Source organism: Podarcis raffonei, chromosome 6 (genome assembly GCF_027172205.1).
Source record: "Podarcis raffonei isolate rPodRaf1 chromosome 6, rPodRaf1.pri, whole genome shotgun sequence".
Classification (NCBI taxonomy): Eukaryota; Metazoa; Chordata; class Lepidosauria; order Squamata; family Lacertidae; genus Podarcis; species Podarcis raffonei.
In genome coordinates, this window is record NC_070607.1 from 96,561,172 (window position 1) to 96,586,668 (window position 25,497).

The 25,497-nt window shown below is 47.7% G+C and overlaps 1 protein-coding gene across 1 annotated transcript; it reads left to right on the plus strand.

Moving 5' to 3' along the window:
* The first annotated feature begins 951 nt into the window (after positions 1–951).
* On the plus strand, positions 952–21,852 carry LOC128416648 (bactericidal permeability-increasing protein-like). The gene is made up of 15 exons (XM_053394655.1): positions 952–1,114; positions 2,189–2,303; positions 2,984–3,112; positions 4,647–4,802; positions 5,437–5,500; positions 6,917–6,977; positions 7,092–7,183; positions 9,652–9,831; positions 11,902–11,961; positions 14,277–14,444; positions 15,219–15,307; positions 16,568–16,610; positions 17,794–17,854; positions 19,100–19,176; positions 21,680–21,852. The coding sequence occupies exons 1-15, from the start codon at positions 976–978 to the stop codon at positions 21,731–21,733; spliced, it is 1,488 nt and encodes a 495-aa protein (XP_053250630.1). The 5' UTR covers positions 952–975; the 3' UTR covers positions 21,734–21,852.
* The last annotated feature ends 3,645 nt before the right edge of the window (positions 21,853–25,497 follow it).

A 25,497-nucleotide genomic window follows, 5' to 3' on the forward strand; every position in this document is an offset into this window, starting at 1 on the left:
ACCAATCATAAAAGATACACCCATTTCCTATTACCTTTTATGGGAGACAAAGAGCTATATTTCCTTCTATTTATAATTGGCAAATAAATAGCCATTAACCTCTACAAGGCACCTTAATTACCAAATAACCTTTTGCCCTAGACTAGGCGCCTTAACTCACATTTCATCTTTTGCCCTATTGCCCTATTCACTCCAAAACAGATGGTGGCTAATTTTATCTTTGGAGGTCATTAAGCAGAGGCTTGACAACCATATGTCAGGAGTGCTCCGATGGCGTCTCTCTGTCTGGCAGGGGTCCGGACTCAATGGCCCTCATGGTCTATTCCAACTTCTTCTATGATTCTATGATTCTATGAAATAAGAATCTTACTTTCTAAATCCTTTGCATAATTACATTTAAGCCAATATATTTCATACATATATAGTTTTTTAGAAGAAAGGGAACTTAGTAAAAGCTAAGTTCTAAGTTTTCTAAATTCTCTGAAGCTTCAAAGATTCAAAGCAGTTTCAGAGAGAGAGAGAGAGAGGCCTCTTCCCTTGGCCAGCTGCTGTTTGTATTAGCTCTTGCCCTTTTAACCTTAGGAAGATGTGGCTCAAGTTTAATGGGAGGCACTATTTGTTTTTGCAACCTTGATTGTCTTCTATCATTTGTATGGTCAGTGTGACCTTTTGCTCCCAGCCTGTTTTATGACCGCAATAAACCAAAGGGGCCTCTGACAAAGACCTTGCCTGCTGGTGTCCTGTCTCGAAAGAAACATTTGTGAATTTAAGCTCATTTTTGGAATACAGGAATCTGATCAAAATATAAGCCTTGATTAAAAATGCAGGCTATGATCAGATGCCTCAGGAACACAGGCAGGAAGGGCTCTGTGTTAGATCACTGACTCTCAGAAACATTTTTTGGTCTACTGGGTGCATTTCTCATACAGCATCGTTTTAAGTGCCTTTCCCCCCTTTCTCCTCCAGGTAACACAGATGACCTTCGCACACACCTTGGACCTACAGAGGATGCTCTGGCCAATTTCTCTGGCTCTTTTGGCCTCTTGTGTGCAGACAGCCATGGGAGCCGATGGAGGCTTGAAGGTCCAAGTGACCCAGAAGGGGCTGAATTATGGTGCGTGACTTCAAGGCAATCTCCGTACTTGGCCTTGAGCAAAACGGAAGGGGGAGATTAAAAAGAGAGAGAGAGTCTCCCAGAAATGTTCAAATTGAGAACTTGTTGGTGCAGAAAGTACTTTTAAAAATGTGATGTTTGCATTAAGGCAGTGGTTCCCAAAGGGGGGGTGGTCCTACCCGCCTGGGGCGCAGGATTACCTAGGGAGACCCTCAGAGGCAAGGCAGTGGAGTGGGGGCACCAGAGGTGCAAACGACAGTCAGACTTTTAATAGCTGCTATCACTGGATCAAGTTCATCAATTCTGTCGAATTAATTAAACTTAAATAGTTTTAATTGAATAAATGTGCAATTAATTGTTACTGCTTTGAAGTTTATTGCGCTATTATCTTCCTTAGTGGGCCATGCAAACCGCTATTCTGAAAAAAAAGAGTTTTTTATAGGGTACGGCAGTGCTTTTTTAAAAAAAAAATAAATGTTTAGGGGTACTCTCATTTTGACTCAGGAAAATCACCGTTTTATAGTTCAAGTCGGGGAAAATAAATACAGGAAATAGACAAAAGTACGAAGATTCACAAAATGTTTAGGGGTATGCGCATAGCTGTCAACTTTTCCCTTTTCTTGCGAGGAATCCTATTCGGAATAAGGGAATTTCCCTTAAAAAAAGGGAGAGGTTGACAGCTATGGGTATGTGTCCCTCCCCCAGAAAAAAAGGCACTGGAGTTGGGTCACTGGGGATGAGGGGGGTGGCCTGAAAAAGTTTGGGAACCATTGGATTTTCCTGTGGGGCAAGGGGGTTGCTTGCTTGCATGTGTGTATGTATGAAATGGATTTTGTGCAGTTATTTCTCAAAGGTATTCTTCACCTGCCCACACCCCAGGCTTGTCGGTCCAGGAGAACCTCAGAACCTAAGATCTCAGGGCCCAAAGCTGAGCTCCAAGGGTGACCCCTAATGATGTTATGAAGGGCGGGTCCTGGGGATTCTTCCCAACACTGAGCACTGGAGACGGAGGTTAATTGGGAGAGAGGAGGAAGGCAGACCTCACTGATTCTGCCCCTTTCCCCCTCTTTACAGCAAAGGAACTTGGAATCGAGATATTGAAGTCAGCGCTGAAGAAGGAAACGTTCCACAACGTAAATGGTTCTTACACTGTCCCGCTTGCTGGGAAAGTGTGGTATTCTGTTTCTGGGTAAGCGAGAGTGTGTGGCTCCCCACCTCCCCTCTTCTTGGCTCTGGAGTGGTCCAGAGTACCTCAGGTTGAGAACAGTTTCAGGTTAAGAACGGACCTCCAGAACGAATTAAGTTCTTATCCCGAGGTACCACTGTACTAATACTAATACTAATTGGAAGTTGGAAAGCGTAATGCTGGTGGTCAACAAAAGAGGTTTAAAGACTGTCTTAAGGCAAGTTTTTAAAAAATGTAGTATAAACACTGATAACTGGGAAACACTGGCCTGCGAGCGCTCCAGTTGGAGCCTTTACCAAAGGTGTCCTGGGCTTTGAAGACACTCAAACTCAGGACGCAAGGGAGAAACGTGCTAAGAGGAAGGCATGCTTCACAAATCCACACTGAGATCAATTCCTGCCCGGAAACCAATGTCCCCACTGTGGAAGGATGTGTGGATCCAGAATTGGCCTCCACAGTCACTTATGGACTCATTGTTAAAACCGTGTTTATGGAAGACCATCTTACTTGGCTACGAGGGATCGCCAAAGAAGAAAACTAATGCTAATGCTAATGCTAATACTAATACTAATATTCTGGCTTTGGTATAAGGCAGCTGCCTGTGTTCCTTTGCCCACACCAGCCCAAGAAAGTGTTCAGCAGGAAGGTGACCCTTCTTCATGTCTCTCTGTTCTACTTTTTAGGATCCAGATCACCGAATTCCAGGTGAACCAGGCAGGCGCTGAGTTTGCTGCTGGGACGGGTGTTGAACTTTCCATCCAAGATGCCAAAGTCTTGATGAGCGGTAACTGGAAGTTGGCATCCTTTTTAGGGTAAGAACTGCCTGCTGTCAGGGAGCTGCTTTCGACTTCCAAGCAGCGGAGCTGGGAAGAGGGAGAGCGTTGGCCGCCTCCTGCCACTGTTGAGGTTTCATCCACACTGTACATTCAGAACACATGGCTCCTCCCTGCAAACAATTCTGGGAACTGTAGTTTATGGGTTCTGGGAACTGTATTGTTGTTGTTTATAAAATTAAAATATTTTATTATTTACAATGCACATACAACCACACAATTTTTGTTGTTGTTGTTTAGTCGTTTAGTCGTGTCCGCCTCTTCGTGACCCCCTGGACCAGAGCACACTAGGCACTCCTGTCTTCCACTGCCTCCTGCAGTTTGGTCAAACTCATGCTGGTAGCTTCGAGAACGTGGTCCAACGTGGTCTCGTCCTCTGTCGTCCCCTTCTCCTTCTGCCCTCCATCTTTCCCAACATCAGGGTCTTTTCCAGGGAGTCTTCTCTTCTCATGAGGTGGCCAAAGTCTTGGAGCCTCAGCTTTAGGATCTGTCCTTCCAGTGAGCACTCAGGGCTGCTTTCCTTAAGAATGGAGAGGTTTGATCTTCTTGCAGTCCATGGGACTCTCAAGAGTCTCCTCCAACACCATACAATTAAAAGGTAAAGGTAAAGGTACCCCCCCCCCGTACGGGCCAGTCGTGTCCGACTCTAGGGTTGTGTGCCCATCTCACTTAAGAGGCCGGGGGCCAGCGCTGTCCGGAGACACTTCCGGTTCACGTGGCCAGTGTGACGAAGCTGCACTGGCGAGCCAGCACCAGCGCAGCACACGGAAACGCCGTTTACCTTCCCGCTATAAAGCGGTACCTATTTATCTACTTGCACTTAGGGGTGCTTTCGAACTGCTAGGTGGGCAGGAGCTGGGACCGAAAGACGGGAGCTCACCCCGCTGCGGGGATTCAAACCACCGACCATGCGATCGGGAACTCACCCCGCCACGGGGATTCGAACCGCCGACCATGCGATCGGAAAGCCCTAGGCACTGAGGTTTTACCCACAGCGCCACCCGCGTCCCTTACAATTACACCAACTCAAATACCGACAATACAAAAATGCAAACACTTATGTGACTTCCCTCCACCAGTGTTCGTCATTTTTTAATATTCTTATTTAGATTGTAATTTGTAACTCTCATCCTTAGTATTATTTCTTAGTTCTGGGAACTGTAGCTCTGTGAGGCGCAAACTCCATTTCCCAGGATTCTTTAGGGGGAAGCTGTGTGCTTTTGTGTGTTTGCAGCTGTCCTGGCTGAAAAAGCATTCAGTTGCTGGTCCAGTCAACGTCTCTACCTGGAAATGGAAGGGGCGGCCATCTTTTCCTTCACATCAGGACGCACATCACATCCCTCTTGCAGGCTTTCTGGCTGGGCATTGTGCTCCATCTACCTGGGGAACAGAGCCAGCCCAGACACGCTTTCAGTTTCTCCATCCCATCTTCAAGAAGATGCTGTTCTGGCCGTACACCATCACTACTCTCCTTGCCTCATTCCAATGCAATGACTGCATCTTTCCCCTACAGAGATGACAGCGGCACTGTTGACATCAGCATCGACCAGCTCACCATCTCTACTGTCATGGGAGTTGACAGGGGCGATGAAGGACGGCTTCGGGTGTGGTATGAAAGCTGCCGTTCTGCCATGGGGGACTTCAGGTTGAAATTCTACGGGGGAACCAGGTACCTCTAATTCCTTATTTTCCTAGACACTGAAAGGCAAAGGACTACAGCTCAGTGAGAGAGCACCTCCTTTGCTTGTAGAAGGTCCTGGTTCAGTCTCCAGCATCTTCAGGTATTGGTGGGATAGACACCTGCTTGAAACCCTAGAGAGTCATGGCTGAGCTAATGGGCCATTTTTTTAAGAAGAGCTCGTAACTTGGGTGAGTTAGATTGAAATGATCACTGAGAGTTTCTGGAGTTCAAAGGCTTTATTCATGCAGGAGCAGATTTATCTTGGTAGGAACTATTTACAGGATCGGTAGAGATAAAAAGAGAGAAAATGGATCAGCTTTTAGGGGTGGAGTTAGCTTAAAAAGAGAGGCTATAAACAAGTGCTGGCTATATTGCTAAACAAACAGTACCCTCATGTGGTTTAAAGTAACACATTGCCGCTGTTGGAATAGCTCAGTCAGTAGAGCATGAGGCTCATAAACCAAAATCTAATCTCTCTTCCCTACCCAAAGCTTGGGCGATGTCCCAGAGAGAAGGGGCACCTCTCTTGCTTAGGGCACTGCAAAGCCCCTCCTCTAGGTTGGAAGAACAGCAGTGTTAGATTAGCCATCATACTGACATTTGCTGCTTCTTTCTCTCACAGCTGGCTGTACAACATTGCAGCGTCTGCTCTCAGGGACATGCTGAAGTCAGAAGTCAATCAACAAGTAAGATTTTTGAACTTCTTAGTTGAAGGACAAAAGCTGGACCTTATTACTGCTGCCCGTCTCCATTGCCCTGCCCTGCTCTGCGTGTGAAGCCCTGGTACATTAAATCAGAGACAGGGAAACTATAGCCCTGTGCAGGCAGTTGGACTACAATGCCCACCATCCCTGAGCATTGGCCATGCTGGCTGCAGGGGCTGATGGGAGTTGGAGTCCCTCAACATCTGGGAGAGCCACAGGATTCTTTGCCCCCAGCATTAAATGCATATGCTTGTGGTGGAGCAATCACCTAGTCCCAGAGTGGAATAATAATAATATAATAATAATAATAATAATAATAATAATAATAATAATAATAATTATTATTATTATTATTATTTATACCCCGCCAATCTGGCTGGGCTTCCCCAGCCACTCTGGGCAGCTCCCAATTGAATATTAAAAACATAATAAATCATCAAACATTAAAAACATCCCTAAACAGGGCTGCCTTCAGATGTCTTCTAAAAGTCAGATGGTTGTTTATTTCCTTGACATGAAGGGAAGGTGTTCCACAGGGCAGGCGCCACTACCAAGAAGGCCCTCTGCCTGGTTCCCTGTAACCTCACTTCTCACAGTGAGGGAACCGCCAGAAGGCCTTCTGAGCTGGACCTCAGTGTCTGGACTGAATGATGGGGGTGGAGACGCTCCTTCAGGTATCCCGGACCAAGGCCGTTTAGGGCTTTCAAGGTCAGCACCAACACTTTGAATTGTGCTCGGAAATGTACTGGGAGCCAATGTAGGTCTTTCAAGACCGGTCTTATATGGTCTCGGCGGCCGCCCCCAGTCACCAGTCTGGCTGCTGGATTAGTTGTAGTTTCCAGTCACCTTCAAAGGTAGCCCCACGTAGAGAGCATTGCAGTAATCCAAGCAGGAAATGATGATGATGATGATGATGATGATGATGATGATGATGATGATGTATTATTTATACCCCACCCATCTGGCTGGGTTTCCCCAGCCACTCTGGGCTGCTTCCAACAGAATATTAAAATACAATAGTCTATTAAACATTAAAAGCTTCCCTAAACAGGGCCGCCTTCAGATGTCTTCTAAAACTAGAGCATGCACCACTCTGGCGAGACCATCTGCGGTAGAGCATCTGTTCTTCGTGCAGAAGGCTACAGGTTCAATCCCCGGTGCATCCCCAGGTAGGGATGGGGGAGATCCCAAACTGTTTGAAATTATGGAGAGATGCTGCCAGTTAGTGTAGACCATATTCAGCTGGATACACCAATAGTCAGACTCCCTTCCTACCTTCCTAAGTGTCCCCCCTTTCAGCTGCTGCCAGTTCCCCTTCTCCATTTGTGATGGGAAAAGAACTCCAGGTGACATTCACTGTCCATCCCTCTGAATGTTATGGGCTTTCTCCCCTTCCAGCTCTGTTCGGAGGTCAAGAGAGGAATCGGCAAGATTGCAGAAATCCTGAAAACCATGAATGGTAAGCACCTTGTGTGCCTGAAGCTACCAGCTCAAAATCACCCTTCTGGGAATAATTTTGGGCACACTGGTCTGCACCTTGCTAAACATTGGCTTTCTCCATGTCCTTTTCCAGTCTCAGCCCAGTTGGACCCCATTGCAGGGATAGACTACTCCTTGGTGGAAAAGCCCATGATTGATGTGGATCGATGCAATGTGGACCTGAAGGTAATGATAACCTTGCGGGGATGGAGGGAGCAGGGATCCAGCAGATCATTTCAGATTGTCTGTGGATCTGCGAAGCCTTTTTTCAAACCTCTCCATCCCAGTCTTCTGGTGAAGTCTGGTCTCAAAGTAGGTGGAGCTTTGTAGCACTGTGAGATTGAATAGCTGTTTCTCTTTCTGTGCGGCCTTCCCAAGGTGGAAGAATGGGAAGCAATTTCCAGAGCGGTTGTCCAAAACAAGAGAGACTGGAGAGGTGGTTTGATGGAGATGGATTGAGAATTCAGTGGGTAAATTTAAATTTTAACCTCCTGTGTGTGAGAAACACGAGAGTAAACAGGCTGTGAAGCCCTTTTAGCAGAGTAAAAACACTTGCACACTTTTACAGCCTATTGGAAGCTAGGAATAATAATAATAATAATAATAATAATAATAATTATAATTATTATTATTATTATTATTATTATTATTATTATTATTTATTATTTGTACCCCGCCCATCTGGCTGGGTTTCCCCAGCCACTCTGAGCGGCTTCCAACAAAGATGAAAGATACACTAAAATGTCACGTATTAAAAACTTCCTTGAACAGGGCTGCCTTCAGATGTCTTCTGAATGTCAGGTAGATGTTTATCGCTTTGACATCTGATGGGAGGGCGTTCCACAGGGCGGGCGCCACTACCGAGAAGGCCCTCTGCCTGGTTCCCTGTAACTTGGACTCTCGCAGTGAGGGAACCACCAGAAGGCCCTCAGAGCTGGACCTCAGTGTCCGGGCAGAACGATGGGGGAGGAGACGTTCCTTCAGATATACTGGACCAAGGCCGTTTAGGGCTTTAAAGGTCAGCACCAACACTTTGAATTGTGCTCGGAAACGTACTGGGAGCCAATGTAGGTCTTTCAAGACCGGTGTTATATGGTCTCGGCGGCCACTCCCAGTCACCAGTCTAGCTGCCGCATTCTGGATTAGTTGTAGTTTCCGGGTCACCTTCAAAGGTAGCCCCACGTAGAGCGCATTGCAGTAGTCCAAGCGGGAGATAACCAGAGCATGTACCACTCTGGCGAGACAGTCTGCAGGCAGGTGGGGTCTCAGCCTACATACCAGTTGGAGCTGGTAAACAGCTGCCCTGGATACAGATTTGACCTGTGCCTCCATGGACAGCTGTGAGTCCAAAATGACTCCCAGGCTGCGCACCTGGTCCTTCAGGGGCACAGTTACCCCATTCAGGACCAGGGAATCCTCCACACCTGCCCGCCTCCTGTCCCCCAAAAACAGTACTTCTGTCTTGTCAGGATTCAACCTCAATCTGTTAGCCGCCATCCATCCTCCAACCGCTTCCAGACACTCACACAGGACCTTCGCTGCCTTCACTGGTTCTGATTTAAAAGAGAGGTAGAGCTGGGTATCATCCGCATACTGATGAACACCCAGCCCAAACCTCCTGATGATCTCTCCCAGTGGCTGCATGTAAATGTTGAAAAGCATGGGGGAGAGGACAGAATTAGGCAGTTACACCTTTTATCGCTGTTTGTTTGTGATCTGCTGCCCTTTCCCTTCTTTATCCCTGTTGCCAAGAATAAACCACACATTTCAGTAAAAGCGAAAAGGTTTACTTACATTTCAACGCAGGCAGCAAATACTTCTAAGTATTATTTGTCAGTTTGCATTTCCATGCGCTGCTCTGGTTCACCAGAAGCGGCTTAGTCATGCTGGCCACATGACCCGGAAGCTGTACGCCGGCTCCCTCGGCCTGTAAAGCGAGATGATGGTCAGGAGTCCCTTTACCTTTTATGGTTGTTGTTTAGTCGTTTAGTCATGTCCGACTCTTCGTGACCCCCTGGACCAGAGCACGCCAGGCCCTCCTGTTTTCCACTGCCTCCCACAGTTTGGTCAAACTCCTGCTGGTAGCTTCAAGAACACTGTCCCACCATCTCGTCCTCTGTCGTCTCCTTCTCCTTGTGCCCTCCATCTTTCCCAACATCAGGGTCTTTTCCAGGGGTCTTCTCTTCTCATGAGGTGGCCAAAGTTTTGGAGCCTCAGCTTCAGGATCTGTCCTTCCAGTGAGCACTCAGGGCTGATTTCCTTCAGAATGGATAGGTTTGATCTTCTTGCAGTCCATGGGACTCTCAAGAGTCTCCTCCAGCACCAGAATTCAAAAGCATCCATTCTTCGGCGATCAGCCTTCTTTATGGTCCAGCTCTCACTTCCATACATCACTACTGGGAAAACCATAGCTTTAACTTGACGGACCTTTGTTGGCCAGGTGTTGGCAAGGTGATGTCCCTTTACCTGTACCTTTACCTTTATGTCACATGTCCACCACATGTGGAAGAAACTGCCTTCTTTCACCCCACACTTCCAACAGGTTTCTTACCTGGGATCTGCCTTCAAATTCTTCCTTCTTTCTGAGACTGGTGGCAATCTCACTGTGGAGCACCCTACAAAAGTTGACCATCTTCCCTCCTCTTCTTTCCTAGGGTCAGTTCTTCGTGGTGGGAAAGACCCTCCATGGCAGCCCCTTCCAGCCTGCCCCCTTCCTCTTACCCAACCAGACAGACTCCATGATCCTCCTGGGCATCTCTGAACTTGTCGCCAACTCAGCTGCCTTTGTGTACTACACTGCTGGGGCGCTCAGGGTGAACTACACGGATGCCATGGTAAGGCGGTGTGGATGTGCACAGGGCCCATCAAGGCCATGAGGCATGGGTACACGGTCCCAGGTTCGAATCCTGGCGTTACCAGTTGACAGGCTATGAGGCTGAAAAGACCCCGGCCCAAATCCTTGGAGACAGAGGCGGAGCTAGCTGCTCCGGCACCCGGAGCGGCGCACGGGGGCAGGGCTAGCTGCCTGGGGGCAGGGCTAGCAGGGGTGAGGCCAGCGTCCCAGGGGGCGCCGCCCGCAGCAAGCGGTAAGGACCCTCGTACCTATGGGACCACCTCTCCTGGTATGCCCCACGGAGGACCTTAAGGTCCACAAATGACAACACTTTGGAGATCCCAAGCCTCAAGGTGGTTAGACTGGTCTCAACTAGTGCCGGGGCCTTTTCAGTACTGGCCCCGACTTGGTGGAACGCTCTGTCACAAGAGACAAGGATCCTGCGGGTCCGCCTGGCCTTTGGTTTGGACTCAGTCTGACCCTTATGTTTCCCTCCCTTTGTGGTCTTGATCTATGGGCTACTATTAAAATGGGGCTGCATTTTAAATTGTATTTTTAACCTGTATTTTAAATTGGTCGTCCCCCCTCCATTATGTTTTTATTGTAATTTTACTGGTGTTAGCCGCCCTGAGCCCGGCTCTGGCCGGGGAGGACGGGGTATAAATAAATATTATTATTATTATTATTATTATTATTATTATTATTATTATTATTATTAAGCGTCCCAGGGAGGTGATCGGCACAGGAATCAGAGCCCATTGGGGGGTGATCAGTGCAGAAACTGGCACTCAGGGGGGTGATTGGTGTGGCGACTGGCACCCAGGGGGGCAGTGTGGCGATCTGCCTAGGGGGGGGGTTGTCACCCCCCCAGCGATGACACTCGGGCTGGGCCGCCCCCCCCCACACTTCCCCCCCTTCCTATGCTTGGATAGCTGCCATGGGTGTACACAATCAGACATACAGACACACAGACATACAGAGTAAAAGGTAAAAGTAAACTCTCTTGCATTGTTTAATATGGTATATGTTTTTATTGTGAAAGCTCTTTGAGATGCTTCATATGAAGCGCTCCGTATATTAATTATAATTGTTAATTCTGAGCTAGATGGACTGATGTCCTGACTGGGCAGGAGGCAACTTCTCAGGGTCTGATGGGTCTTAACTTGCCATAGGGTTGCCATATTTCGAAAACTAACATTCCTGACTCCCACAAAAAATTGTGAGCTTTTTTTTAGGAAACCAGCTTTTTTGGGGAACAAGCCCAAATTTCCCCAAAATAGTGACTTTTGGAGCTGTTTCCGGTGCTTTTTCCATCGCATTGCCATACATCTGGGTTTTCGCTGACATTTTGCTGATTCAGCTAAATTCCCCCCCACCCAGACACCATGCTTACACCCGAAAACCAAGACATGTCAGGAATTTCCCCGACATACAGCAAGCCTATCCTTGCCTGAACCGCTCTTAGGGCTGATTCAAACCTCTGAAGGTGTGGTTCTACTATGAAACTATGAAGCTTCAACCATAACTCAAAACTAATAAGGCATAGAAAATGTTTATTCACACCAGTGACTATGGCATGTGAGATAATCCGGTACAGCAAATTTAATCAAAATAAGAGGTGGTGTAGTTAATTTTTTTTTTTAATGTGGTGATCTGTCATGGAACAACCCCACAGAAGATGGTAGCAGTGGTTGCCCAGACCTTGTGGCTGGTTGCAAAGGCCCCCCCAAAATGTAGCTCTGCCATTATACCTCCGATTGCCCCCCCCCCACTTCTCCTGGAGAAATGTGATATTTAGCACTGAACAAACGGCAATTGGGTTTTCCGTGGATGGCTGTTTGTTCCAATTTAGCACTAAAGAGCAGCTCATCTAAGTGAGAACTGTGGGGCAAAGGCAAGACTGCACATACCTGGTCCTAGACAACACAGGACAAGCAGAAAACCTTTCTAAACCCAGGGCAAGAAGTGTGGATGGTCCCTGATCGCCAAAGATTACGGAGAGCAAATCCAGTGCGTCAGCCTGGAAACTGGGGCTGTCCCAATCAAACATTCACACGCGTTGTCGTTTCAGGTTCCCCAAAGTTTGCCTTTGCGTCTGAACACCAAGAATGTGGGGATATTTGTACCAGAGGTGAGTTTATTCTTGTGAAGGTGGGGGAATTATTGCCAGGGGTGGGGAGGAACAGAGGGAAATGTGATTGCCCCACTCAGTCACGAGAGCCAAACGCAAAACTAAAAACCTCTTGTGAAATCTTTTCTCTCGTGAAAAATTCTCTCTTTTGGAGCGATGGGTCACAAAAAGGTCTTGTTTGTTGTTGTGGCGTTAACATATGAGAGCGCTGGAGGTGAAATAGTTAAACAGGTTACCCAATCAGAACCCAGGAGGGTGGAGTCAGAGGGACTATAAAACCAGCTCTGGAAGGGAGGAGTTCATTGGGAGTTGCGTGGTTGATTGGAGTGGGAGTGAATTGGGATAGAGTTTGTGGGTAGGTTGAGTTAGTGTGTATGGGACGCGGGTGGCGCTGTGGGTTAAACCACAGAGCCTAGGACTTGCCGATCAGAAGGTTGGCAGTTTGAATCGCCGCGACAGGGTGAGCTCCGGTTGCTCGGTCCCTGCTCCTGCCAACCTAGCACTTCGAAAGCACGTCAAAGTGCAAGTAGATAAATAGGTACCGCTCCGGCGGGAAGGTAAACGGCATTTCAGTGTGCTGGTCTGGTTCACCAGAAGCGGCTTAGTCATGCTGGCCACATGACCCGGAAGCTGTCTGCGGACAAATGCTGGCTCCCTCGGCCAATAAAGCGGGATGAGTGCCGCAACCCCAGAGTCGGCCACGACTGGACCTAAAGGTCAGGGGTCCCCTTACCTTACCTGAGTTAGTGTAGCGAAATAAGCTGAGTCAGGAATAGTTAGGGGCTAGGAAGACAAGTAAATATCTGAGAGGTGGTTTAGTGAGTGAGAGCAGGTAGCGGAAGTTATAGGTCTGGATAGGCACCCCATGAATGTAATTGACCGATACTGTTTATGAAACCACATGCTTGTTAAACTGCAATAAATAAACAGAAGTTTATGTTCCAATTTAACCCTGACTGGACTCAGTATTGTACCAGGTAGGGCCTGGGTGGTGGCAGCGAGAAATAAAGTGGGGGCACAGGGATCAATAGACGGTGAAACGTCCGGGGACCCTGTGTGATTGCCACAGTTGTGTCGTAGAATCATAGAATTGCAGAGTTGGAGGGGATCACCAAAGTTGATGCTGCATAAAAATTGCATGTGCTAGGTGCACCCTGTAGGGCAGGGGTCAGCAACCTGCAGTCCATGGGCCACAAGCAGCCCATGGGTGTCGTTTAAACGGCCCCCAAGCTGCCCCCAAACCAAGCCACCTGCTCAGCGAGTTCCCGTGCTCTGCGCTAAAGTGGCGCAGCACGGAGTGGGGACTCACGTCCGCGGTGGTGGAAACCGTGCCTGCGCATGCGCAGACAAGAGAAATCGCGTCTGCGCAGATGTGATCCGGCCCACGGAGTGATCTCCATGGGAGTGAACTGGCCCAGGCGAGGTAAACCTTGCCAACCCCTGCTGCAGGGTCAATCTTTTCCAGAAGATATTTGTATTTTGAGGAGTTTAGCGATCTGACACGGTCATTTCTTCCTGCCTCTGTTTACTTCCCATCTCTATCTCTTGTTCTGCTCTTTGATGGCTGAGAACAGCCTTTAATTTGTTGGAAGGAAGTGATGATGCGGGGCACCTTCTGACCTCCTTTGATGATAGACATTGTTTGGAGGAACGTGCAGTATTGGAAGAGGGGGCTAGCTAATCTACACCAGCTAGTTGGGCAAGGCATGTAGGCTAACAAGTTAGCTATCTATAAATCGGATGGTTTGGGGGCAGAGTTCTGAGAAGCTTCTGTACTGACTGATCAGCCGCAGGGCTGTGCAAACTGAGGCTACCTGGGGTAGTCACCTCACCGCTTCTTGAGGGCTTCCAAGTGGCAGATAGAAGTGCATACTTGGTATGTATATATTGCTTGCTGTTTAGAAATAAAATCTTCTTCTTCCCGCTCACTTGTGTTTTGCATTGCTTCTAAATCTCCTTTTAAAAGAACTACCTTGCATTTGGCAGGACAGGTGCAAAGGAGCACAGCTGCACAAGAACTATTTCAAAGTACTGAATATTTTTGATGACACCAATGTAGATGCCGCAAAACACCCGTTCCACATTTGTTAGAACTTGATCATTTCGTGTGGCGGCACCTGGAACTCCCTGCCTCTTGATCTCAAGCAGGCATCCTCACTGAATCTCATTAAAAGAACCACCTTGCATTTAGCAAGACGCACCCATCCCGCAATAATTCCCCCAGGCACAGAAATATTGTTCTCTCCCCGTGCCCCCACCCAGTCATAATGAAACATCTGTTCCATCGCAGCGCTTCTCTTTTCTCCCCTCTGCAGCTGAATGAGCGGTTTCCCAATATGCCCATGGAGTTCCACCTGGCTGCCCAAAAGGAACCTGAGATACGCTTCCAGCCCACTGGGGTGGAGATCACGCTCTTTGCATCTGCAGAGGCCTTCGTCATCCTCCCGAACACCAGCCTGGCCTCTGTGTTCCTGCTGAATATTGTAAGCATCTGAACAGGTGGGGTTGGTGGAGGAACGGAGATCCCTGCCCTTCTCAGAGATGGTGGGGAGAGGCTTCAACATGAACCGTCTTAAAGAGGGTTGGGAGGTGTGCGTCACAGGTCTGCTCAGGGTGGATGGGGACGAAGCCCGAACGAGTCGGCCCTTGCTGCCGTTGGCTCTGGCTTCCTCCATTGTTGGTTTAGCGCCACCTGCTGCTTGGCTCCCATCCTTCTGCCCTACCTGAAGGGAAGGACATGAGGCAGGAGTTGATAATGCAGGCGAGCTGTGCACAAGCAAGCTGCCGGCCAGCTCTGCGAAGGCTCCTTTTATTGGCACAATATGCAAACCCAGGCAGATACATTTTGAGCTGTGACCTTTACACATCTTCCAGTCCCGAGATCGTGGGGTGGTACAAAATTATTTTGGCACCTGTTTCCACCGCGTCATTTTCCCCTTGCACAATGTATGACGAAAGAGACAAAGGTCTCAGAGACAAAGGTCACAGACAGGACACGGCAGGCTACTGAGACCGCAAAAGGTCAGACAGAGGGCAAGATGTTCAGACACCTGTGGCCTTATTTGTGAGGGGGAGTGTGCTCCCCACCCCAAGGTCTCATGTGCAGAGAACTGAGGCTGCCCGCGGGCGGGAGTGTGCTCCACAACCCAGCGATCATTCCTACGTACCATTCCCCGATGTTCACAGGAAGCATGATGCATCACCCAAGCCAGACTCTGCTAATCCTCTTCTGGCTATTCTCTCACTTTGGCTTACAGGACGCCAACCTCACGGGACAACCCCTTCTTAAGCCAGGGAAGTCTGGGAAATCCCTTGGCTATGCCGGGGCTTCTGTGGCCTTGAAAAAGTGAGTATCGCTCCTCTTCTCCGGTTCCAGGGTCTTCCTCTTATTCCGCACTCCCCTTCCCCAATCCCCAGGATTAGCGCAGGATTCCTGCCTGCTGTTCTCTCACCTTTAATGCGGGCCTCCGTGCAATTATTATTATTGCACGGGCCTCGGTCCAGTATACCTGAAGGAGCGTCTCCACCTCCATCGTTCTGCCCGGACACTGAGGTTCAGCTCCGAGGGCCTTCTGGTGGTTCCTTCACTGCGAGAAGAAAAGTTACAGGGAGCCAGGCAGAGGGCCTTCTCGGTAGTGGCACCTGCCCTGTGGAACACCCTCCCACCAGATGTCAAAGAGAACAACAACTACCAGACTTTTAGAAGACATCTAAAGGCAGCCTTGTTTAGGGAAGCTTTTAATGTTTAATAGGTTATTGTATTTTAGTGTTTTGCTGGAAGCCGCCCAGAGTGGCTGGGGAAACCCAGCCAGATGGGTGGGGTATAAATAATAAATTATTATTATTATTATTATTATTATTATTAATTGCTCCTGCCCATCACCACCTGCTTTGCATGCAGAAAGCTCCGAGTTTGGTCCCTGGCATTGCTGGTTAGAGATGGAAGGACCTGGGAGACGGGAGTTTAAATCCCAATTCGGCCATTAAGCTCATTGGGTGACCTGAGGGGCCAGTCACTGCCTGTCAGCCTAACCCACCTCACAGGGTTGTTGCGAGAATTATATGAGAACAATGCATATACCCCCTTGAGCTTAACTGGAGGGAAAAGGTGGATGTAAGAAAGGGAATGAAGAAGCAAATGTTCCTGAGAGCATAAAACAGGGGTCAGCAAACTTACCGCGCCTCGGGCCGGTGTCTCCAGTGCCAATCGCGCGGTGGGCCAGAGGGCAGGGGAGTGCGTGCCCATGTGTGTGCGCACATGCTATTTCCAGTGCACTTCCGGGTCGGAGGAGCAACGGAAATAGCTTGTGCGCATGTGCACGGGCCTCCTCTGACCCGGGTGTGCACCGGAAATAATGCTTGTGCATGCGCAAATAATGCTTGCGCATGTGCACAAGCTATTTCCGGTGCTCCTCCGACCCGGAAGTGGGCAGCCGTGCAGCGCAGCGCTGGTAAGAGTGGGCGGTGGTGGCGGGTGGCAGGGGTTGCTGCGGACTGGATAAACGAGTCCCTTGGGCCTTATCCAGCCCGTGGACCTTAGTTTGGGGACCCCTGGCATAAATGAACCCCGATTTGGTGCTTTCTCATCCTTCTGTGTACCCTGCAGGTTGCGCCTGTCCAAGGAATGGTCCAAGGTTGGCGAGATCAGGGTGAGTATAGAGGAGGAGCTCGGGGGATGAAGGAATGGGTGGGGCTTAGAATCTGGAGACTGGGGTTGTGAGATGCACCTAGCTGTGCACACTAGGCCGTTCATAAAAAACTGCTTAAAACTATATGTCTGGGTTCTCAAAAGAGATAGATGATAGATAGATAGATAGATAGATAGATGATAGATAGATGATAGATAGATAGATAGATAGATAGATAGATGATAGATAGATAGATAGATAGATAGATAGATAGATAGATAGATAGATATAGATGATAGATAGATGATGATAGATAGATAGATAGATAGATAGATAGATAGATAGATAGATAGATATAGATAGATAGATAGATGATAGATAGATAGATGATAGATAGATAGATGATAGATAGATGATAGATAGATAGATAGATAGATAGATAGATAGATGATAGATTGATAGATAGATGATAGATAGATAGATGATAGATAGATAGATAGATAGATAGATATAGATAGATAGATGATAGATAGATGATAGATAGATAGATGATAGATAGATAGATAGATGATAGATGATAGATGATAGATAGATAGATAGATGATAGATAGATAGATGATAGATGATAGATAGATAGATAGATAGATGATAGATAGATAGATAGATAGATGATAGATAGATAGATAGATAGATAGATAGATAGATAGATAGATGATAGATATAGAGATAGGAAGGGGCAGACGTCTGGGGAAATGATCCCCCCCCCAGTTTTTTTTAAATTATTTTTCCAAATTATTACAAATCAAACCAAATTAATTTCATTTAATACAGTTCCTTAAAATCAGGTTTCCCACTCCTGTTCCAAACATATGACCACCATCATTTTCTCACCTTACCAACAGCACCTCAGTTACATCTTAAAAAAAAAAAAATTCCCTTTCACATGTGTAGTCCTTCATGTACATTGTTGTTCCAGGTGCATGCATTTTATGAAATAAAAGAATAAATAAAGCTTGCATTAGTTTCTCAGCCTGCTCAGCCTCTGACCCAGCCCAGCACTGCCATGTGGCCCCCAGAAGAAGGGAATGTGGCTCTCGGGCTGAAAAGCTCCCTGCTTCCTGTATGGTGACCCTACATTTCTAGAGTGTGTCCCCCTATTTTTGACTCCTCCACTTTTCAAACCCACTGTCTTTCTGCTACGCAGGTGACCGTTTTGGAGACGCTGCTGAAGGCGGCCAGCAATTTGGGGATGTCAAGGCTCAACAGTGAGTGCAGAACAATTTTCCTCTCCCGCTTCTGCTAGGGGGGTCTCCCTTCCTCTGCCACCTCCCACCTTATTTTGGGATGGAGCATTTTCAATCCCCTGGAATCTCTTGCCTGAAGTCGTGGAGAGATGCTACCGGCCAGTGTCATCAGTACAGAGCTAGATTATTATTATTATAATTTATTTATTTATTTATTTATTTATTTATATATACCCCGCCCATCAGGACGCGGGTGGCACTGTGGATTAAACCACAGAGCCTAGGATTTGCTGATCAGAAGGTCGGCGGTTCGAATCCCCGTTACGGGGTGAGCTCCTGTTACTCGGTCCCTGCTCCTGCCAACCTAGCAGTTCAAAAGCACCTCAAAGTGCAAGTAGATAAATAGGTACCGCTCTGGCAGGAAGGTAAACGGCGTTTCCGTGCGCTGCTCTGGTTCACCAGAAGCGGCATAGTCATGCTGGCCACATGACCCGGAAGCTGTACACCAGTAAAGCGAGATGAGCGCCGCAACCCCGGAGTCGGCCACGACTGGACCTAATGGTCAGGGGTCCCTTTACCTTTACCCCGCCCATCTGACTGGGTCTCCCCAGCCACTCTGCGCGGCTTCCAACAGAATATTAAAATACAATAGTCTATTAAACAATAAAAGCTTCCCTAAACAGGGCTGCCTTCAGATGTCTTCTAAAAGTCCCGGTAGTTGTTCTTCTCTTTGACATCTGGTGGGAGGGCGTTCCACAGGGTAGGCGCCACCACCGAGAAGGCCCTCTGCCTTGTTCCCTGTAACCTGACTTCTCGTAAGGAGGGAACTGCCAGAAAGCCCTCGGCGCTGGACCTCAGTGTCCGGGCAGAACGATGGGGGTGGAGACGCTCCTTCAGATATACTGGGCCGAGATGGCCAATGGCTCCTGACTTTGAATAAGGCCTCTTCTATGGGCTTTAGAATAGGATCCCATGAACCTTTTAGATTAATGGGATCCTATTTTTAGATTCACAGCGAAATAATCCCGGGCAGGTGGCCACGCAACCTCTGCTTAAAAACCTCCAAGGAAGGAGAGTTGACCAGCTTCCAAGCCATCGATAGGCCTCTTCTCTTCCATGAATATGTCCAATCCCCTTTTAAAGCCATTGAGGTTGGTGGTCACCACTGCCCCTTGCTATTTACCTGGTGTTGGGTGTCTTGGGACAGCTGTGCCCTGAAAGGCAACGTTAAACTTTCAGCTAAACAAATCGTTTGCATTTCTGTAGAACGGCTGAAGCAAGCGATTGTTCTTCCAAACTTATACGGCTCCAGTTTACTGAACTCTACTGTCATGATGAACAAGGTGAGTTCCTACTGGTGGAAGAGGTGTGGTGGCCTCAATTTGCTTGTGAACCAGACTTTGTCAACCCAGATTAAGAATACATTAAAATGTCACACATTAAAAACTTCCCTGAACAGGGCTGCCTTCAGATGTCTTCTAAAAGTTGGATACAGTGGTACCTCAGGTTAAGAACTTAATTCATTCCGGAGGTCTGTTCTTAACCTGAAACTGTTCTTAACCTGAGGTACCACTTTAGCTAATGGGGCCTCCCGCTGCCGCCGTGCCACCACTGCACGATTCTGTTCTCATCCTGAAGCAAAGTTCTTAACCTGAGGTACTATTTCTGGGTTAGCGGAGTCTGTAACCTGAAGCATCTGTAACGCGAGGTACCACTGTAGTTGTTTATTTCCTTGACATCTGATGGGAGGGCGTTCCACAGGGCGGGCGCCACCACCGAGAAGGCCCTCTGCCTGGTTCCCTGTAGCTTTGCTTATCGCAGCGAGGGAACCGCCAGAAGGCCCTTGGCGCTGGACCTCAGCATCCGGGTAGAACGATGGGGGTGGAGACGCTCCTTCAGGTATATGCTCCTTAATGCCAGGCAAGCAAGCAAGCCATGGCAATGAGGAAGAAGAGGGTGTTCAGCAGGAGCAGCTGGTGAGAATGGAAGTGAGGGGCAGAACTCTGCAGGTTGGAGACTGTCTGGCCCAGGAACAGGAGAATCTGGAACCAGCATGGGTTGGGATCAGGACCCTCCTCCCAGGTAGGTGAGGCAGAGTGCCAAGCAGCGAACTTAGTTCAAGACTGGCTTTATCATCTGGACAAAACAGGGTGTTCTGACCAGGGGAGTATTCAGTCTAGAGAGGGACTCTGATTTTCCCTAGAGCCAAGAAGGCACAGCTGAAATTCCTTTTTGCACAATGGATCTTGATATTGTTGCTTACAATGGGGTGCAGAGAACAAAGAGTTGCTCTTTTCAGCTCACGGCTTGATCTGATTAAGTTGAAGCAGGTCCGTCGCGTTCGGGCAAAGTCTGAGAATGTCACCGGCAAAAAATGTCAAAAGGCGGCGCCATTAATTCCGCTCCAGGAGTCGAGAGAGCTTTGATGGTTCCCTTTGGTCATGCTCAGACCAGGTCATGTTTCTGGGTGATTAAGGTCAGTTAGGAAGCATGAGTTTTGATGGCATCGTTCAGGAGCTAAGATGGCACCCAGGATCCAAAATGGAACCCAAGAGAGATTGGACAAGACAAGGCCCAGTCGCATGCCAAGGTCAGATGCCAACACAGGGCGATGCCTTCTGTGAGGAGAAACCAAGATATGACCAGTCAGAGGGCCTTCTTGGTAGTGGCGCCCACCTTGTGGAACACCCTCCCATCAGATGTCAAGGAAATAAACAACTACCTGACTTTTAGAAAACATCTGAAGGCAGCCCTGTTTAGGGAAGTTTTTAAATGTTTGATGTATTTATTGTGTTTTTAATATTCTATTGAGAGCCACTCAGAGTGGCTGGGGAAACCCAGGCAGATGTGTGGGGTATAAATAAATTATTATTATTATTATTATTATTATTATTATTATTATTATTATTATTATTATTATTAGAGATGCACTTTGAGGACGCCTGAGGGCCTTTCAGGAAGAGTGATTTGTTTGTGTGTGGGGGGGTTGTGTATGGTGTTCCACCAAGCAAGACATATCCTCTGTTTCCTGGTGCATTCCACTCCATCACTTTCCTTATGTCTAAAAGTCCTCTTTGGGTTGGAGGAAATTGGTTTGCAGTGCAAGACCTCCCAATGCACTATAATTGCAGAGTCTGAATCTGCTGGTATGGGACTGGATCCAACCCACAAAACAGGGTCTGTCCAGAAGCACCTTGGGGGGGGTGTGCTTTAGCTTTCTATGGAATTTCATTGTATAAAGTGCCTTTAAAAATGATGCAAAAGGGAAAAGAAAGAACAACTTCTTTTTGCAAGCTGTTAAGAAGAAATTGCTCAGGAATTAAATGTAAAAAAAACCTTAATAATAATAATAAATTTATTATTTGTCCCCTGCCCATTTGACAGGGTTGCCCCAGCCACTCTGGGCAGACAAATATAAGGTAAAGGGACCCCTGACCGTTAGGTCCAGTCGTGGCCGACTCTGGGGTTGCGGCGCTCATCTCGCTTTATTAGCCGAGGGTGCAGGCGTACAGCTTCCGGGTCATGTGGCCAGCATGACTAAGCTGCTTCTGGCGAACCAGAGCAGCACACGGAAACACCATTTACCTTCCCACCAGAGTGGTACCTATTTATCTACTTGCGCTTTGACGTGCTTTTGAACTGCTAGGTTGGCAGGAGCAGGGACCGAGTAACGGGAGCTCACTCCGTAACAGGGATTCGAACCGCCGACCTTCCAGTCGGCAAGCCCTAGGCTCAGTGGTTTAGACCACTAAAACATCAAACATTAAAAACCTGATTGTAAAGCAGACTGGAGATATATGAGGTGGTGCAGAATCTTAGCATTGTTGGTTTTTCCACCCTCTGCAGGGACACATGTTCATCGCCACTGACCTGGTCCACCAGCCCCAGGCTGCTGTATAGCCGTGAGGGGCCCCCAGAAAGAAGAGGAAAGGCAGCTGTCTCTTTCTCCTGCCTCAGGGTTTTTTCCAAGATGCTCATCTTGCAGGCTCAGGAGTCATTTGAGGCAGTGATCAAGGACAACGGGGCCTTTCCTGGGGAAGTCAGGTTTGGGCAGAGATGGGACAGTGCAAAGCCAGCCCCAAACATTTTGCTGCCTGAAGCCAGAGGACAAGATGGCCTCCCCCTCCAGTTCCACATCTAAAAGCCAACAGGACTGAAAGTTGCACCTTCCTTCAATTCAGATACTGGGATGCTATCTTCTGCCCCACCTGAGCAGAGCAGACTAGCTTAAGGAAATGCAGAACAGAGTCCGTTTCATGCACAGCCGTGTCCTCCACCTCTTGGTGCAAAAGAAAAATATTGTCACAAAAGCTGGGTACCAATCCCACCCTCTGCTGAGCGATAACAAGATCCCAGGGCGTTCCAGGCACTCGCCCCGGGTCTCTGCTCCTTTGGAGAATTGAAGACATGGTGGAGGCTGCCGTAGCTTTAAGAAATATGGTTTATTCACATATGGACACATTCAGTCTGCCTAGAGGGAGCCCAGATCTTACAGCATGGACATTTCAAGAGGGGCTTGTCCCCAATGGCATTGCAACACTTGAGTCAAAAGCATCTTTCCCAGCCAGCCTTCAGCCAGCCTGCCCAAGATGGATCTCTCCTTTCTCTCTCTCTCTCTCTCCCTTCTTCTTCCCAGCACACCTTGCTCCAAAGACTCTCTTATCCTGACACTTCACAGCCAGTTATCCTGGCAACCTTCTGTCTCTCCAGGCCCAAGATCAACACCCTATGTCCACCATCATCATAATTTATTACGGTCAAAGGCCACCCTTTGTCCTGTTAATGCCTCTATCCCAGGTGAGGCCCTGGCTTGGAAAGGAAGCTTAGCTTGTATTTTTCCACTGGCCTGTAATCTTCCTTTCAATACCCCAAATAATCAAAATCCCAGACTTTCTTAATTTCTTTATATAATGGGAGAATTCCTAGATGCTAAGATCCAAATTTGGGACAAGCACCCGAGCAGAGTTGAGCAGCCACAAAAACAAGGCTGTTAGACCTTTCAAGTGAGTTCCAAAAAATGTCCCTTTTAACAGTTAAAAAGTTTCCCTCTTCCCCTAGCATAGGTAAAACAGCACACATTTGGTAAATTAAACATTGATTTACTTACAAACTTTTCAAAGGTCGGGTTCATGGGCTTCAGCAAATTTGCACAGGCAGTGAAACTTAGCTTAGTTGGAAAGTGGTAAAATTTCCTAGATTATTGGTATTATAGGAACTCGCGAGAGGCTTGTTAAAGCCATGTGGCTGGAAGGAGCAGCTCAGAGCTCCTCACACTCCAAAGTTCACATGCAGTCTGGGGGTGAACAGAGGCTTGATTTCCTAGTTCCTCGCAAGGTGAGGGAAAGAGGACTTAGCTAAGCCTGGCTGGACAGCTTACTCTATGGTATTAACCCCTTCATTTTGGATGTCTGAGGCTGGTTATCCCACAATTGTCATCCTTCAGCAGCTGCTGCCTAAGGCAGCTGCCTCACGCTGCCTAAAAGTAGGACCGGCTTTGGCACAGCGATTTATCTTACCAAGGCAGGAGAGGTTCTCCTTGGCTAGCTCACCTGTTGCTAGGAAATGGCAGCCACTCACCTCCACCTGCCCCCTTGCCTCTTCGCACCCACCTCCAGTAATCCCACAGTGCCTTTTGGAAACCACTGGGGAAATTCTACTTGTGGTACCACGCCCTACAGAATATCACAGTGTGGGGTAGCCTGAAAAATTGGCATTTTCCACCACTGTTCCTGTGCCGTGAATGCCCTTAACCTTTGCCCTGTTAATACCAAGTTCCTTTTTAAAGTATGTTTTTATAAGACTGCTTTTACTGGTTTCCATGTTGTGTACCTGCTTTTATGATGCTGTTTTTTGTTTCTGCATGTTGCTTTTGTATCTGGCTTGGATGTTTTTAAATGCCAAGTGGTTTCGAAATGCTAATGAAGAAATAAATAAGATTTCTCTGACCTCTTCCTCAAGCCACCAGAAATAAAACAACGTTAGAACCAGTTGTTGGCATCTGTCTGTCTTGGCAGGCAATGGGAGAGTGCTTCTTTGGGGGTAACGTCAAACCGTTGGAGAGTCACAGCGCCTGCTGTGGCTGTAGAAACTGATCTGGGAGAGATGGGCTTTACTGCAGGTGGCACAGGTGAAATAAGTGCACCTTGGTGTTTCTGCTCTCTGCAACTAATTTTGGGGTGACCGATAGAGTCTACTTGCTACAGCATTCTACCTCCCCACCCAACCTCCGAATTTTATTCATGTGCTTATTTAAAACATTGTATCCCACTCTGAAACGGTTCCCATATACAGGTTTGCATACAACTGGTAAAGAGAAAAAACAACAACCCAAAGACCGTCCTTTCCCACAGGCTGAGACTGTTAGAATTCCTGCTCCATGGCTGCAGTCATGGGATTGTTGTCTTTCACATGACGGTGTATGTTTTGATTCCACAGAGTGGGAAGTGATGGAAACAGGATGTTTGTGTTCCTGTGTTCCGTGAAGTGGGACTATTGTCCTTTGTTCTTTTTCTCTTTGCTGTCTGATGCTAGAGAGAGAGGAAGCCATGTTGCAGTGCTCCATGTGTGTTTATATGTAAATAAAGTAGATTAGCCAAAATGCTGAGTTGCTGAGGTCTGTTCCACAAAGCTGCGAAGAATCTGTGGATCCCTAAGTGTGCCGGTGTCGGTTGCCATCGTTCGCTGTGATGTTCAGGCTGAAGAAAGCTTTTGAAGCTCCCAAATGATCGACCAGGAGGGAGGGAACATACCAGTCGGGCATGTGTCTCTGCCAGGATCCTACTCGAGTGTAGGACGAGCTCCTAACAGAGACATGGCACAAAAGGAAAAGGGCCTGGGAGGAAGGAGGAAAAATGCAAACTCAGGCACTGGCTCCTAGTGACAAAGTTCTTGTAAAACACCAGCTGGGATGGAAAACAGGAGGGATGAAAATTTCTTGGTCTCCAAGCTGAGCAGATGGAGTGGCCCTGCTGTCTTTCACTTTCTCCGCTGCAGGTGATGGAAGGAGAGGTTTGGCAGAGCTGATCTCTCAGCAAAACCAGGGGAGAAGCCATGCTGGCCCATCTTGTTCCTCTGATAGAGCCTTACCACATCCCTGCCCATGATGCATCATATTGTTACAGATTTGGGGTACCATAGTTTGGGGGTGCAAAAGTGCCCATAATTCTAAGAAGCTAGCGAATGGTAGAAATTACTGCTCAATAACTTTCTGCCCCCCAAAGGGGTGTTGGTAACTGGCTGGTAGTTGAGTAGGTTTTCAGAATTTAGGGGTGGTTTCATAAGCAGCAGCCTCATCACTCTGCCAAAGAGGCAAAAAAACACCTCCTCTCATTAATAATAATAATAATAAGAAGAAGAAGAAGAAGAAGAAGAAGAAGAAGAAGTTTTATTTATACCCTGCCCTCCCCAGCCAAGACCGGGCTCAGGGTGGCTAACACCCGATATAAAAACAAATTGATTGAAGTACAACTTAAAAACAAGATTAAAATACAACATTAAAACATTGAAATATTAAAATACAGCCTCATTTCAATGGAAACTCAAATCAAAAGCGTTTTTGGGGATAAAAATGTCAAGTAAAGAGGCATTGACAACCTCCCTAGCCCAGACAGATGTCTCCTCCGTACTGGATTTTATCAGCCATGAGGGACAAAGGTCCAGAGCAC

Bases quoted from the DNA above. Each gene is read 5' to 3' on its own strand.
- LOC128416648 (XM_053394655.1), top strand. From the start codon at position 976: ATGACCTTCGCACACACCTTGGACCTACAGAGGATGCTCTGGCCAATT. The intron at 5,501-6,916 runs GTAAGATTTTTG...CTCCCCTTCCAG, and splicing joins AGTCAGAAGTCAATCAACAA to CTCTGTTCGGAGGTCAAGAG. The intron at 7,184-9,651 runs GTAATGATAACC...CTTCTTTCCTAG, and splicing joins GATGCAATGTGGACCTGAAG to GGTCAGTTCTTCGTGGTGGG.